Below are 15577 nucleotides of genomic sequence, written 5' to 3' on the forward strand. Positions count from 1 at the left end.
TCTTTTTTTTTTTTTTATTTGCTGAGGAAGATTGGTCCTGAGCTAACATCCATGCCCATCTTCCTCTACTTTATATGTGGGATGCCTGCTACAGCATGGCTTGACAAGCAGTGCATAGGTCCGCACCCAGGATCTGAACTGGCGAACCCTAGACTGCCGAAGCAGAACATGAAAACTTAACTGCTGTGCCACTGGGCCAGCGTCAGTGGGCCATTATTTTATACAAAGATGACCTGAAGATGAATGCAAAGCCAATCATTCATTCTTTCAACAAATATTTGTCAAGGCCTACCAGAAACGGGGCATTAGTTTGGATGCTAGAGGCACAAAGATGAATAAGACACAATTCCTGTTCTCCAAGAGCTCAGAGTCTAGGGAGGGAGACGTAGGTACCAAGCATGATAGGAGCACAGGGAAGAAATGGCTAACTTGAAGGGTAGAACAGGAAAGACCTCCTAGACAGGCAATTTTGAGTTTGGAGTACAGAGGATAGAATCTGCTAGCTGAAAACAGCGAAGGGCATTCCATACAGAAAGAATAGCAGTGTGAAAAGGCTAATCAGCTCAAAGGGGCAGGGCCTGTTCAGAAATGTGAAATGTTTAGGATAATCAGAAGAGGGAGGTGAAAGGGCCTAATGAGAGGTGAGGGTCTGGAGAAGAGAAGTTGTAAGAGTGGATATGAAAAAGAGGGGATTGCAACATCTGCTGTCAGTGCTTGGAATGAACAGTAAGGGCCACAGTACAATCTGACTGTTTGAAAAATATCACACAAAGAAAGTAGCAACCCAGTGGAAACAGTGCGATGCTGTGTCCTGCCAGGAGCACTTCTGGTGTTATGTAAGTGATGCTTTGGGTCGAATGGCTCTCAGATGAGTAGAGCCATCCGTGAGATGTGAGGCTCTATAGCTCAGGCTATGAGTTTGGGGGCAGCATAGCTGGCTTGTGGATGTGATTTGAAGGAAGGTGGTAGAAGGGACAGGTGATGGGCTGCCCGCTGATTGGAGAGCAATTTGGCCACAAGGCTGGGAGTTTGGCCAAATGGTAGAAGGACTGTTTCTGGGAGGGCAATTTGACTGAAATAAAGCTTGAGGCAGGACATCACTGTTATCATGGGGCCTTGAAAATAACTGCCAGACATTTGCATTTGGCTGAAGAGGCTTGGGGCTTGAGTGCTTGGAGGTGGGGGGCAGGCGACAAGAATGTTCACCTCAGCCCTGCAGAGCGGAGGTAGTGGGAAAATGACAACTGCCTCCTCACCAGTTGCCAGGCACCTTGCTAGGCACTTTATATACATTGTCTTATTTCGTTCTCATAAAAACTTACAAGGGAGATACTTTATTACCCACATTTCACAGAGGAAGAAACCAAGCTGAGAGAGGTTAGGAAGCTTGCCCAAGTATTACAGCTGGTGAAGGGCAGAATTTGCTTTTCAACACCAGGTCTGTTTGTTCTCTAAAGCTTATGTTCTCCCACCCACCCTCAACTTTTTATTTTGAAACATTTCAAACCTACAAAAAAGTTGAAACATAATTGAAACATGAAACAAACATTCATATATTCTTCATCTGGAGTCACCAGCTGATAGCAGCCTGTGCTTTATGCCGCAACATCACCCCAACTCCTCTAAAGTGCTGGTTGGGATATGACTGGTATAAAAGACAAAATCTGAGACGTGACAGAAGGAAGTCATGGAAAAAGGAGAGATTTAGGAGAAATATGTCTAAGATGACTGAAGAAAGCATGGCAATGCATGGACATCTTGAAGCCAGAGACGGAATAGGCAGAACAGCTATGGACTGACCAATTTCTGTCAGCAGACCAGGGCTTGAGGAATCATTGGTGACAGAAATGGAAGGTCATCCTCAAAATCCAAGCACTGAGTGGAAAAGAGCGACAGGTTTTAAAATGGGCTTCAGATCTTTCATCTGTATTTATACAAATATTTAGCCAATGGTCATTCAGTGCTAACTGTGCTGTGCTAGGCGGTTTTTGGTTTTTTTTTAACAAACACTTTCTGCATCTTTAATGCCTCAGAACCCATAAAATGAGACTCCAGGCCAAATGGTGAGGGTTCCCGCCAGATGAAGGGGAGAAGAGTTATTTACTCTTTTTTCACCTTCTAGATACATACACATAGCGCAAACTGAAGGAGGAACTTTGAGGTTTGCCGGAAACAGTCAAGAGCTCAGAAGCTTGAAAGATCAGGGTTCAAATCTTGAGTCTACTACTTACCATATAATGTCCTCTGTAAAACGGACACAACCCTACCAAACTCAAAAGGTTGTGAGAACAATATGCTATATCATTTAAAATCAGCCGTGACAGAAAGAGTGTCAGTCACACCCCTTCTAATCATAACAGGGAGAGGAAGACCAAAAGACAGACTGAGGGCAAAGACTGTCTTCTTTGGTTTTTAGCTCCAGAATTTACCGTCAGAGCATAGGACTTATTTATTTATTCATTTCTACTCCACCTGGCTCCGCAGATGGATTTAAGATGGTAGCCACATCCTCACAGTAATATTAGAGTACTCTCCTTCAACCGGGGGGAAATGTTATGAGGTTAATATCCACAGTGGTGTGGGGCTAGGCATAAATTCCACAGACGTCATACATATGGCCATCAAACCTCCCGGATTCAAGAATCTGGTCCGTTTGTTTCACCACGCAGCCAACCGGGTGTCACTGTGGGTACTATACACACTGTTATGAGGAGATCCGTGGGCTGGCTCTCGGCTCGCCAACAGTTTATCCTCTACAGCAGCGAGAGCACTTAAACCCCAGACGGCACAGTCAGGTAGCCTTAAGCAAACCCCTGGTCCGAGCCGGGGCGGTACCTATGACGCGCGGGAAGCTGGGAGTTGTAGTTTTCATACGGCTTCCGGGGACAGGGTCGGAGGGCTGGGACTCCCAGACTACATGGGTAGGTGGGTCGTCGCGGCGTTTCCGGTCGCAGGCGGGCTCTGGAGAAGGAGGGGCGCGGTGGGCGGTGCGCGCGAGGCCATCTGGGAACCGGGGCGGTACTGGCTGTGCGCGCGCAGCCGGCCGGCAGTGGCGGCGGAGATGGAGGAGGGCGGTCGGGACAAGGCACCGCTGCTGCCCCAGCAGGCCCCAGCGACGTCCCCCGGCGGCGCGGACGAGAAGTCGAGTGGGAAGGAGCGGAGGGATGCCGGGGACAAAGACAAAGAGCAGGAGCTGGTGAGGCGCGGCCCCGGGAGCCGGCGGAGGAGGCCGCGGGCTGAGTCACGGCGGTTCCGCAGGCCTCGAGCTCGACTCCCAACGACCCCACCCGGCCCGGGTGGGGGCGGCTGGGGCAACCCTCGGGGCGCCCGGCACCCCGCCACCCTGCCCCTCATCCTCCATTCTGCGCCGTCATCTCCGCCGTCCCCACCAGCCCTCACCACCGCCTGGTGAGGTGGGCCCGGGCGGGTCATTGTCACCCCCATTTTTTAGACCGGCATTCAAGCAGAGCCTGGCCCAGAAGCCAGGCTGCCTTCCCCGCAGGGCTTCCCGTTCCCGCTCTATTTCCTTGTCCATCTGGGCCGTCCTGAGGAGGCAGGCTCACTCTCCACCTGCCCCAGGGTGGACGGGAGGAGGATGTGTTTGGGATTCCTTCTCTTGATGAGCTGCTTCTTCCAACCCTCCAGTCTGAGGAGGACAAACAACTTCAGGATGAACTGGAGATGCTCGTGGAACGACTAGGGGTGAGTCGTGGTGTTAACATGAACGGGTGCATATTTTGGGTCTTTCCCATTTGTTTGCTTTATTTCATTTGGGGGCAACAACTCCTACGTGAGGTATAGGGAAAGATGGGACTGTATTTTAGGATCAGTGTTATGACCATGTTGTGAGGGAGGAGAGTAACAAAGGATATTTGAAAGATTTTGTAGCTTTTTCTCTTGGGAGAAGCAATTCCTTGGTTTTTGTGCCAGGCAGTGTGCAGGGAGTTTGGGGAATCACAGATGAATAAGACAGAGTTACTTTCCTAGGGGAGTTGTTAGTTAAACACCTGTGTGTTATCACTTGAGGGATATGCCTCCTTTTTGTCTGAGCTGTAACATCCTCTGATCAGGAGAAGGACACATCCCTGTACCGACCAGCCTTGGAGGAACTTCGGAGGCAGATTCGTTCTTCTACAACTTCCATGACTTCAGTGCCCAAGCCTCTCAAATTTCTGCGTCCACACTATGGCAAACTGAAGGAAATCTATGAGAACATGGCCCCTGGGGAGAATAAGGTAAAAGTATTTCAGAAGCTGGTGGAGGCCTAGTTCGTCTAGACCATGGAGCTCATGGTGAGTTAGAGGAAGCCGATAGTCCTGAGATCTGAACTAGTTGAATAGAGCTCATCACAGTCAAAATACTCACATGAGAGCTGACAGGAGGATCGCCTTCTCAGAAGACATGTTTCTGTCATTTATGATGACCTTGGGATTTCAGTATTGTGATCTGTTATTAATTTACTGTGAACTTTAATTTTTCTCTTTCCCTCATATCCCATGTACATTCATTTGTTTTATCTCTAAAATATACTCCCAGTTCAATAAGTTCTCTGCCTGTTAGTACAGCCCTAATGCAGGACATCTTCAGTTCTCACCTAGATTACTGCAGCAGCCCCTAACTGGCCTTCTTCTTTTTGTCCTTGACCCCCTCCCTGCATAGTCTGTCTCTCATACAGCAGCCATAGTGATCTTCCTAGATGGTGCATCTTTTCTGCTTAAAATGTTTTAATAGGGGCTGACCCCGTGGCTGAGTGGTTAAGTTTGCGCGCTCCACTGTGGCAGCCCAGGGTTTCACCATTCGGATCCTGGGTGCTGACATGGCACCGCTCATCAGGCCATGCTGAGGCGGTGTCCCACATGCCACAACTAAAAACACACAACTATGCACTGTGGGGCTTTGGGGCGAAAAAGGAAAAATAAAATCTTAAAAAAAAAAGTTTTAATAGTTTATTGTTGTGATTAGAATAAAATTCACAGTCTCTATTTTTCTCCACTCTCCCTTTCTTACCACTCTTTAGCCATTTTGGTTGAAAAGGGAGATAGCAACACTAACGTTAGGGTTATTGTGAGGCTTAGTTTAGATAACATGTTTAAATTTCTAGAACAGAGGCTGATATATGGTTAATGCTTAATTTTGGGAATAGTGACAGTGATCTTGATTCTATAGTGTAACACTCCTCTTACCCTGGATTTGACTTCAGAAGACTTATTTCCTTCTAGCGTTTTGCTGCTGACATCATCTCTGTTTTGGCCATGACTATGAGTGGGGAGCGTGAGTGCCTCAAGTATCGACTAGTGGGCTCCCAGGAGGAATTGGCATCATGGGGTCACGAGTATGTCAGGTAAGACTTTTTCTTCTTGGGAATATGATGGGGGTTCTGAGGCATACTTTTGAGTTCTATCTTGGAGTACTCTCTTTCTCGGAGTATTGGTGTATTGAGTTTCCCAGACCCTGAATTCCTTGACTCACAGGGAAGTGCTTCCTATGAAGCTGTGCTCCCCTAATGGTCTGGGCCTATCCGTAGGCATCTGGCAGGAGAAGTGGCTAAGGAGTGGCAGGAGCTGGATGATGCAGAGAAGGCACAGCGGGAGCCACTACTGACGCTGGTAAAGGAGATTGTCCCCTACAACATGGCCCACAATGCAGAGCATGAGGCCTGTGACCTGCTCATGGAAATTGAGCAGGTAGATATGCTGGAGAAAGACATTGACGAGAATGCATATGCAAAAGTCTGCCTGTATCTCACCAGGTGAGTGAGCATGCTAGGGATTAGTGTCAGGCTTATCTTCCCCAGCACTTCTCTCTCAATTGTGCCTCCTCTGTTCTCCTTGAGCATCTGTTTCACAAGTAGCATCAAACTTGTTAATTTGGTGATGTTTCTGAGCTTCTTGAGGACAGAGACTTCTTGTCTCCTTAGTAGTCCAGCATCTAGCATAATGCTTGGTATATAGTAGGCATTCACTATTTAATTTGGGTAAGTGAATTAAATGGGGTAAATGGACATCTGGAACTTTCTGATTCCTTTATTATTTTTACTTTTGTAGTTGTGTGAATTATGTGCCTGAGCCTGAGAACTCTGCCCTACTGCGTTGTGCTTTGGGTGTGTTCCGAAAGTTCAGTCGCTTCCCTGAAGCTCTGAGATTGGCATTGATGCTCAATGACATGGAGCTGGTAGAAGACATCTTCACCTCTTGCAAGGATGTGTATGTAGGGAAGAAGTTGGAAGAGGAAGAGCTAAGTTCATGGATGGGGCATTTGCATGACGAGCCAAGACTTGTAGTTTCTGCTTAGGTCTTGAGGGGCTTTTCTGTGCCCTTCGTGGCCAGGGGTTGAGCAGATGTGATGGCTCTCTCCCACAGGGTAGTACAGAAGCAGATGGCTTTTATGCTAGGCCGCCATGGGGTGTTTCTGGAGCTGAGTGAGGATGTGGAGGAATATGAGGACCTGACAGAGATCATGTCCAATGTGCAGCTCAACAGCAACTTCTTGGCATTAGCTCGGGAGGTGAGACTCTGCCCTTTTCCATCGAGGCTTTTTTGGTTGTGATTCTCCCTGGTAATACACCTTGCTGACTGTACCTCTGACTAGACTCTCCTTGGTTAGAATTGCCATCCAGTGGGGTAGCAGAAGGGACTCTAGGGAAGGACTAGGGGAGCAATTGTGACCCTCTGACTTCTCTTCAGCTGGACATCATGGAGCCCAAGGTGCCTGATGACATCTATAAAACCCATCTAGAGAACAACAGTGAGTAGCCATCTCCCTATGTGTGGGGACTGGAAGATTGTTGATTATGCCCCTTGTATTGGGAATGATAGCTTGGCCCAACGTGCTTATCCTATAGAGCTCAGAATTCCCACATACCTTTTCTCCAGCTCACTGTTGGGGGCATAGATAGGGGATCCTAAAGGGCCAACTCGGAACCAGAAACCAGCTGCTGTGCTGTGTTGCTTTCCTTCCCTGCTCTAAAGCTTCCTTTCCTTTTCTCTCCCTCTTGTGCAGGGTTTGGGGGCAGCGGCTCTCAAGTGGACTCTGCTCGCATGAACCTGGCCTCTTCTTTTGTGAATGGCTTCGTGAATGCGGCCTTTGGCCAGGACAAGCTGCTGACTGATGATGGCAACAAATGGCTTTACAAGAACAAAGACCATGGTATACTTCCATTCTTACTTTATGTTGCTTTGGTCACTCTTGTTGTCCTCCTAGGTTCGTATGTTACCTGACAAGGGATCCCCAAGGCAATTCCTTAGAGAGCTCTTTGTAACAGTTTTCTCAGGATAGGGCCACTTTAAGACTGATACGTTTTTCCTTGGTATAGGAATGTTGAGTGCAGCTGCATCCCTTGGCATGATTCTGCTATGGGACGTGGATGGTGGTCTCACCCAGATTGACAAGTACTTGTACTCCTCTGAGGACTACATTAAGGTTGGTCTGAGCACAGCCCATTAATGGGGACAGCCCCCTCTTATGTTCTAGGGCATGTGGGGCTTCCCTTTCACTGGTAAGATCTACTCGATTTTTAACTCTAGATAAGGTGGTTGCTGCACCGCGGCCCATGTTGCATCCTTTGTGATGAGGAAGGTAGAGTAGCCTGAGTGAAGACTCTGTTTGCATTTTGCAGTCAGGAGCCCTCCTGGCCTGTGGCATCGTGAACTCTGGGGTCCGGAATGAGTGTGACCCTGCTCTGGCACTGCTCTCAGACTATGTTCTCCACAACAGCAACACTATGAGACTTGGTTCCATCTTTGGGTGAGGCTTCTTGCTTCTTCTGACAGTGCTCAGCCTGTAAGCTCTGGGAAAACAGGAGCTGGACCCTCTTCGCCTTTGTATTACCAAGGACTCCCACCTTGCCTGTCGAGTATTTGGCTCTTGGTGGTGTCTGTTGAAACGATAATGAATAACCAATCCTCTTCTTGTTCCTTCCTTGTCCTGTCCTCGGATGTGTGTTGGGGACTGCCTCTCCCTGGCTTTTGCAGGCTAGGCCTGGCCTATGCCGGCTCCAATCGCGAAGATGTTCTAACATTGCTGCTGCCTGTGATGGGAGATTCAAAGTCCAGTATGGAGGTGAGTAGAGCTGTTAGTCATTTAGGGGAGGTAGAGAAGGTGCTCTGAGTCCTACCACTTTCTGTGATAAACAGCGAAAAAAGAAGTGTGTGTGTGAGAGAGGAGGGGAGGTGTATCACTTCATTAAAATCTCTTGGAACTGGGATTCTGAGCCTCAGGTGTTGTTGAGGCTAACGAGTTAACATTTTGGGGGCTGGCCCTGTGGCTGAATGGTTAAGTTTGCGCACTCTGCTTTGGCGGACCAGGGTTCGCTGGTTTGGATCCTGGGTGCAGACCTATGCATGGCTCATCAAGCCATGCTGAGGTGGCTTCCCACATAGCAGAACTAGAATGATCTGCAACTAGAATATACCACTATGTACTGGGGCTTTGGGGAGAAAAAAAAAGAGGAAGATTGGCAACAGATGTTGGCTCAGAGCCAATCTTCCTCACCCAAAAATAAATAAATAAAGCATAGGGAAAAAAAAAAGAGTTAACGTTTTGATATTGAGTTCCAGCCCTTGGGATCCATGAGGAAGTACCAGACTAGAGTGGAGAGTAACTTAAGCCAGGTTGGGGTGGGTGATTCTCACTCAATGTTTTAGTCATCGGCCAATCTTAAATTTTCTCACTTGTGCAAGTTGCTTCAGTGATGGATGAATACAGTATGGTGGCTAGTGTAGATTTTAGTCAGAAAGACTTCAGTTCAAATCCTGCCACCTCTGCTTACAAGCAATGTGATCTTGGACCTGTGACTCAATCTCTTTAGGCTTCATTTTTCTCATCAGTAAAAGAAGAATAACAGCAGGACCTGTTTCTTGGGGTTCTCGTGTGAATTGAATGTTAATAGCATGCAAAGCAGTTGGCATAGTGGCTGACGTGCAGTAAGCGTTCAGTGAGTGCCTGCTGCCATTGTTATTTTGACCTCCCGTCAGAAAGGGACTATTACCTAGTCACAATTGACTATAGGAGTTGACTATCTTGAGTCAGGACAGGTAAACAACTTTTAATAACTTACTTTGTGTAATAATGATTTTCCTATTTTTAGGTGGCAGGTGTGACAGCTCTAGCCTGTGGAATGATAGCAGTGGGATCCTGCAATGGAGATGTCACTTCTACTATCCTTCAGACCATCATGGAGAAGTCAGAGACTGAGCTCAAGGACACTTATGCCCGTTGGCTTCCTCTTGGACTGGGCCTCAACCACCTGGGTGAGGGGTTGTCTGTCTGTTTGGGCAAAAGGCTGACAGTGACTGGATACAACAAGGAAGGTTTGTGGGTCAGGCTGTGCTCGATGGCAGCAAGTGTCCTCTGACCCCTTGAATCTGTCCCCTAGGGAAGGGAGAAGCCATTGAGGCAATCCTGGCCGCGCTGGAGGTTGTGTCAGAGCCATTCCGCAGTTTTGCCAACACACTGGTGGATGTGTGTGCCTATGCAGGTCTGTCTTGGTGCTTCCCCAGTGACTCCTCACTTCTCTCTTGGGTGATGTTTCAGATTGTTTCTCCTTTCTCAGTTCTGATCTGCTTTAGATTCTTTAGCTTCTCTTCCTGGAGTCAGCTTTTCCTTGGTGCCTTCTCATTTCCACCCTCTCTGCCCCTTACTACCTTGCCACAGGCTCCGGGAATGTACTGAAGGTGCAACAACTGCTCCACATTTGCAGTGAGCACTTTGATTCCAAGGAGAAGGAGGAAGACAAAGACAAGAAGGAGAAGAAGGACAAGGATAAGAAGGAAGCCCCTGCTGACATGGGAGCACATCAGGTTCTGTGGGCAGTTGGGCACTCTCTGAGCGATGCTCTGAGAAAAGATAAGCATGAGGGGAGCAGGGGAGCTGGGTGTGGGTTTGTTTTAGAGCCCCTCTGGGTATTGCTGTGTGTGAAATAGCCTGAGACTGGGTTCCGTACACAAGGGGTAAGGGTATGCCCCCCAGAGCCGCTTTTTCTTCTTAGATGGGAACTTGAGTCAAGGGTGAATTTTTGTCCCTGAGCTTACTGGGTTCTGCTGCCTCTTGAATTCCAGGGAGTGGCTGTGCTGGGGATTGCCCTGATTGCTATGGGGGAGGAGATTGGTGCAGAGATGGCACTGCGAACCTTTGGCCACCTGGTGAGTATTGCATGGAGAAGGTTGGAATATGCTGGTTTTGATGCCTGGGGTTCCCCAGAGGAGACTTTCCTGATGGGTTTTCTCAGTGGAGAAATGATCTTTCTGCTGTGCTTTTTCTACAAAATTTGATTAAACCCTCTTTTATCCATCAGTCTGTTCCTGTATCTGAGCTTGTTTTCCCTGCTTTCTGTGATAGCCTTGTTATTTTTTGTTATCACCAGCTGAGATACGGGGAGCCTACGCTCCGAAGGGCTGTGCCTTTAGCACTGGCTTTAATTTCTGTTTCCAATCCACGACTCAACATCCTGGATACTCTAAGCAAATTCTCTCATGATGCTGACCCAGAAGTTTCCTATAACTCCATCTTTGCCATGGGCATGGTGGGCAGTGGTGAGTATTGGTCAGAAAAAGATTCTAAGCAGCTTGGGGGAGGGTTTGAGGCCCCCTTTTCAAGCCTCTGTAATGCTTAACACTTCCAGGGACCAATAATGCCCGTCTGGCTGCGATGCTGCGCCAGTTAGCCCAGTATCATGCCAAGGACCCCAACAACCTCTTCATGGTGCGCTTGGCACAGGTAAAGAATAGAACTCTTCTCCTTAGAGTGTGCCAAGGGAAGTGTCTGTGGTGATGCTAGGGAGACATGTGACATGAAGGGGACCTGGAGTTTGGCTTGGAGGGAGGATGTAAGTGAGTTGAGGGATTTCTGTGTGCCTGGGTTCGTTGATGTCTCCTCAGATGTGACTCCCAACCTGCACTTCTCTCTGTATTTTTCAGGGCCTGACACATTTAGGGAAGGGCACACTCACCCTCTGCCCCTACCACAGTGACCGGCAGCTTATGAGTCAAGTGGCCGTGGCTGGGCTGCTCACTGTACTTGTCTCTTTTCTGGATGTCCGCAACAGTGAGTTTATGTCAGGAATCTTAAATGGTGGCACATAGTGCCCTGTCTCCACCCCCACCAGGGCCACCTTGGTAATTTAGGAGCAAGACTGAGGTAGCTCTGTACCACCCTGGGTTCCTGAGGTTCTTTGGGCCTGTGGTGGGCCTCATGAAACTTTCATCTCCCACACTTGTGATCTGGCCCAAAGAGATTTTCTTTTGAGGATGAAGAACTAAGCCCAGTTTCTATTTTTGAGGGCCTGGGGAGAAGTGATTATCGAGTCTAGGGGCCATGGGCAGAATAAGGTGGGGGCATCTCTGGCTTGTAGTAGGGTCTATGAGGGGAGGAGTGTGGGTTCAGCCATGACTGAGGGCTTAAAGAGTCAGGGCTGGAGTAGGGTCCCAAGGTTCAGGCCAGACTTGCCTTGATGCCTCTAACTATGTTTGTCCTGTGTTCTTCCCTCAGTCATCCTCGGCAAATCGCACTATGTACTGTATGGGCTGGTGGCTGCCATGCAGCCCCGAATGCTGGTGACATTCGACGAGGAGCTGCGGCCATTGCCAGTGTCTGTCCGTGTGGGCCAGGTGAGAGGTTGAGCCGGAGGGAAGGGCTCAGGCTGTACAGTCGTATGCTGTATAACAATGTTTCGGTCAACGACGGACCGCGTATACAACAATGGTCCCGTAAGATTAGTACTGAGAGCCTAGGTGTGTAGTAGACTATACCGTCTAGGTTGGTATAAGTGATGTTTGCATCTTGTTTATCTGTGATGCTTGCCCAGCAATGAAATGGCATAACGACGTGTTTCTTAGAATGTATCCCTGTCGTTATGTGATGGGTGACTTTAGAACTTGGAGAATGCACATATACCTGTCTCTTGGAAACTGGTATGGGCACTGGGTTGCTGTGACATTACCATATGGAGTCGCTTCATCTCAATTTTCTTACCCTACAGGCAGTGGATGTGGTGGGCCAGGCCGGAAAGCCTAAGACCATCACAGGGTTCCAGACACACACAACCCCAGTGTTGTTGGCCCACGGGGAGCGGGCAGAATTGGCCACTGAGGAGTTTCTTCCTGTCACCCCCATTTTAGAAGGTTTTGTTATCCTTCGGAAGAACCCCAACTATGACCTCTGAGTGGCCACCAGGGGCTCTGAGCTGCGGCTGTTGTCAGTGGGCCATGCTTCTTGCTGTCAGGGGTGGACACTGCTCCAGACTTTTGAGGGAATCGTTACCTCTTGTTCTTTTGTTACCAAGCGAGATGACTTTGTTGAATAAAGACCTTTATCCTCGAGGTCCTTCTGTGTCTGTTTTCTGGGGTACCATGGCTGGAGGCCAGACTAGGGTGAGGAGTGGATGTGAGAGGGCATTGTTTTTAGCAACTTGGAGCCGAGGCTAGCAGAGGGGCTGCCTGAATGGGAAGAACTAAGACCCTTTCCCTTTTCTCCTCCTTCCTAATCTTAAAACAGTGGTTCATCTTTTGGGACACGAATGCTTGAGAAGCTGATAAATATAATGGATCTGCTTTCTAGGAGATGCACATACACAAATTTTTATACAAACTCTTAGAAATAACTTTCCAAGGTGGATCCCATACACCCCCCACCCCCACCCCCCATGCATACTTACCTCAAGCCCATCGTTCCCTGGCTTTGGACTGACGATCCCTGCTCTAAGAGGCAGCAGAGTTAGCCCCACTCTTTCCAACTTGACTCTTGGGCCGCTGAATGAAAGGGATATCCTCATCTCCTATGACCCTCTTGTCCTTCAAGGGAGGTTGCTATTTGAGAGATTTGATCATGTTAACATCTACTTCTGGACTGTCCTTGCAGAAACTGGGTGCAAGGAAGCTTGACCCTGACCTTCCTCTCTGTAGCAATGGGAAAGAGAAGAGGCCTCCTTCCTGGAAGGTAATCACTCTTGATCTGCAGTGCTCCTTCCTCGTGGGGCTGGTATGAGTATAGCTCCCTGCCAGTTGGGGCCTGGACCCCTGTGCATACAGTGGAGGAGAAGATGTGGACCTGCCAGACAATCGCTAGCATTTATCCAACACTAACTGTGGGTTTAACCTCTGAACAGTGACTGGCACTTAATAGGTCTTCTATAAATGTTGAAAGAATAATTGTTCTACATACTTCTGAGACCTCACAGCAATTTTGAGAGATAGGTATTATCCCGTGTTTTGGGGAGGAATGTAGTTTGGGGGAAGTTCAGTGACTTAGTCACGTTCTCACAGTAAGTGACGAGGCCAGGATTGGAATCTAAGTCCATCTGACTCTGAAGCCCACGCCCTTACTGATTACGTTAATCTGTCTCTGTAGCCTTGGAGACTTGTGGACCCCATTGTAGTGCAAGGTCTTCGCTAGCTGGAGAAGCGGCAACTTTGGATTGAGTGTTTCCATTGTCTTCCCTCTGCATTCACTTGGCAGCCTATATAAAACCTGTACAAAATGCTGAAGCACTAGACTTAGGAGTCAAGTCCTTTTAAGGGGGCGTGCTGTAGTCTGAACAAATCAGCATGTCTGATGAGCCTCTCTTACCATCTGTATTATGGGGACATAGTAATTGCCTTTCCTCATTTCCAATGGTGGTGGTTAAAATGAGGTAAATTAGAAAGTGATTTGTGAACTGCAAAACAGCTATAAAAGGATAATTCTCCTGAATCAGTGATTGTGCTTTAGAGTAAGAAATTTTCAGTGGTTCTTAACCTTTCACATTCGGTTATTCATTCAGTGACAGATACCAATGGAGCCCTATCCTGCATTGGGCATTATCTAGTTTGTGGGGATGGAAAGTAGAAAAAAAAATCCTATCCTCAAAAAACGTATGTATTGGAAAAGAAAACAATGATATATCGGGATCGATACTGTCCTGGGCTATGGGCAAGGTACCCTAGGATCACTGAAATAGGGCCTAAGTGTCTGGGTGAGTCAGGGGAGATTTTGAAGAAACAGATTTGGAGGAAGATGAGGAGTTTGTCCAAAAGAAAAGAGGGTAGGATAAAGCTAAGGGAGTAGCAAAAGCAGGAGGGCAGAAAAGCTATTTGTTTTGAAAAACTGTGGATAACTTGGGTTGGGGAAGGGTACAGGGCCAGGGAAAAGTGTAGTAAGAGATACAGTTTGAGACAGGCTCAGATCAGGTTTAGAAGAGCTTTGTGGTGCTAAGAAATTGACAGTATATCTCAATGGGGACCACTGAATCAGAGCAGGAAAGTGACATGATCAGCTCTCTGGGTGAGAAAGCTCACCATGGAGGTGCGGAGACCAGGCAAGGAAAATGAGTGCCTGAACCAGGGCAGTAGAAATGGGGAGACGGGGAAGGGCAGAGGAAAGTTTTTTAAAGATAAAATCAACAGGACTTGATTTTGATCCAAATACCCGTAGGACATGGTGTCTGATTAGATATAGTATGTGAATGGGAATGAATGTAGGATCCCAGGTTTTCTGGTTGGGCGCTATTGATTGAAAAAGAATGCATGAGTGACACCAGGTTTGGGGTCTAAGTGTAGGACTCTATTGAGTAGGGAGAGATGACAAATTCCTATCTGGGCATACACTATTTAAGATGCCTCTGGGGTGTTTAGGTGATTATATCTTTTAGGTACTACTTTTTTGAAGAAGAAGAAGAAGAAGATTGGCCCTGAGCTAACACCCACTGCCAATCCACTTTTATTTGCTGTTTTTTTTAAGATTGGCACCTGAGCTAACAACTGTTGCCAATCTTTTTTTTTTTTTCCTGCTTTTTTCTCCCCAAATCCCCCTGGCACATAGTTGTATATTTTAGTCGTGGGTCCTTCTAGTTGCGGCATGCGGGACGCTGCCTCAGCGTGGCCTAATGAGCAGTGCCATGTCCGCCCCCGGGATCCAAACCAGTGAAACCCTGGGTCGCTGAAGTGGAGCGCACCAACTTAACCAATCCGCCATGGGGCTGGCCCAAATCCTCTTTTTGCTGAGGAAGATTGGCCCTGAGCTAAAATCTGTGCCCATTTGTGGGATGCCTGCCACAACATGGCTTGATAAGCAGTGCTAGGTCTGTGCCTGGGATCTGAACCGGCAAACCCCGGGCTGCCAAAGCAGAGCGAGAAAACTTAACCACTATGCCACCAGGCTGGCCCCCGTATCTTGTTCTTACTGGCGTTTGAGAGAGTGGCTTCTGGTCTAGAAATGGATTGACACTTAGGCAATAATTGATTTTAATTTATTAGTTTGCTTATGGAGAAAGAGAAATGAGAAGAGTAGAGGAGGAAGCCATACATGATAAAGTCACAGAACTCAAACGAAGAGCGTCACAGAGAACACTCTAGATCTGCATCATCATTCTCACTATGGTTCCTTCTCCATATGTCTACTTTGCTTTCCTTTCTGTGGAGCCTTAGTTTCTCATGTACAACGGGAATAATACTACAATCTATTTTGTAAGAAATTGTGAGGATTGAGTGAGATCACATACGTCATATATATTAAGTGACCAGTTCATCACCGGTGCTGAGAAAATGTTTTCTTCTGAGATTACATGTGTATATACACAGAGAGAGGAGAAGGGAGAGGAAAGAGGGGA

General features: G+C 47.8%; 1 protein-coding gene across 2 annotated transcripts; it reads left to right on the forward strand.

Moving 5' to 3' along the window:
• The first annotated feature begins 1991 nt into the window (after positions 1-1991).
• On the forward strand, positions 1992-12314 carry PSMD2 (proteasome 26S subunit ubiquitin receptor, non-ATPase 2). Of its 2 annotated transcripts, none has more exons than XM_008525971.2 (21): positions 1992-3196; positions 3646-3702; positions 4071-4235; positions 5220-5341; positions 5525-5749; positions 6045-6203; positions 6360-6504; positions 6684-6744; positions 7000-7146; positions 7313-7419; positions 7616-7743; positions 7971-8058; positions 9086-9248; positions 9374-9475; positions 9652-9797; positions 10056-10139; positions 10361-10529; positions 10619-10713; positions 10914-11040; positions 11485-11603; positions 11975-12314. In XM_008525971.2, exons 1-21 carry the CDS (start codon positions 2918-2920, stop codon positions 12155-12157), a joined length of 2871 nt encoding a protein of 956 aa, XP_008524193.1. In that variant the 5' UTR covers positions 1992-2917; the 3' UTR covers positions 12158-12314. The 2 variants fall into 2 exon arrangements, with proteins under 2 accessions (XP_008524193.1, XP_070439416.1); XM_070583315.1 differs by having other exon boundaries at positions 3002-3408.
• The last annotated feature ends 3263 nt before the right edge of the window (positions 12315-15577 follow it).

The sequence above is a fragment of the Equus przewalskii genome, chromosome 18 (genome assembly GCF_037783145.1).
Source record: "Equus przewalskii isolate Varuska chromosome 18, EquPr2, whole genome shotgun sequence".
NCBI lineage: Eukaryota > Metazoa > Chordata > Mammalia > Perissodactyla > Equidae > Equus > Equus przewalskii.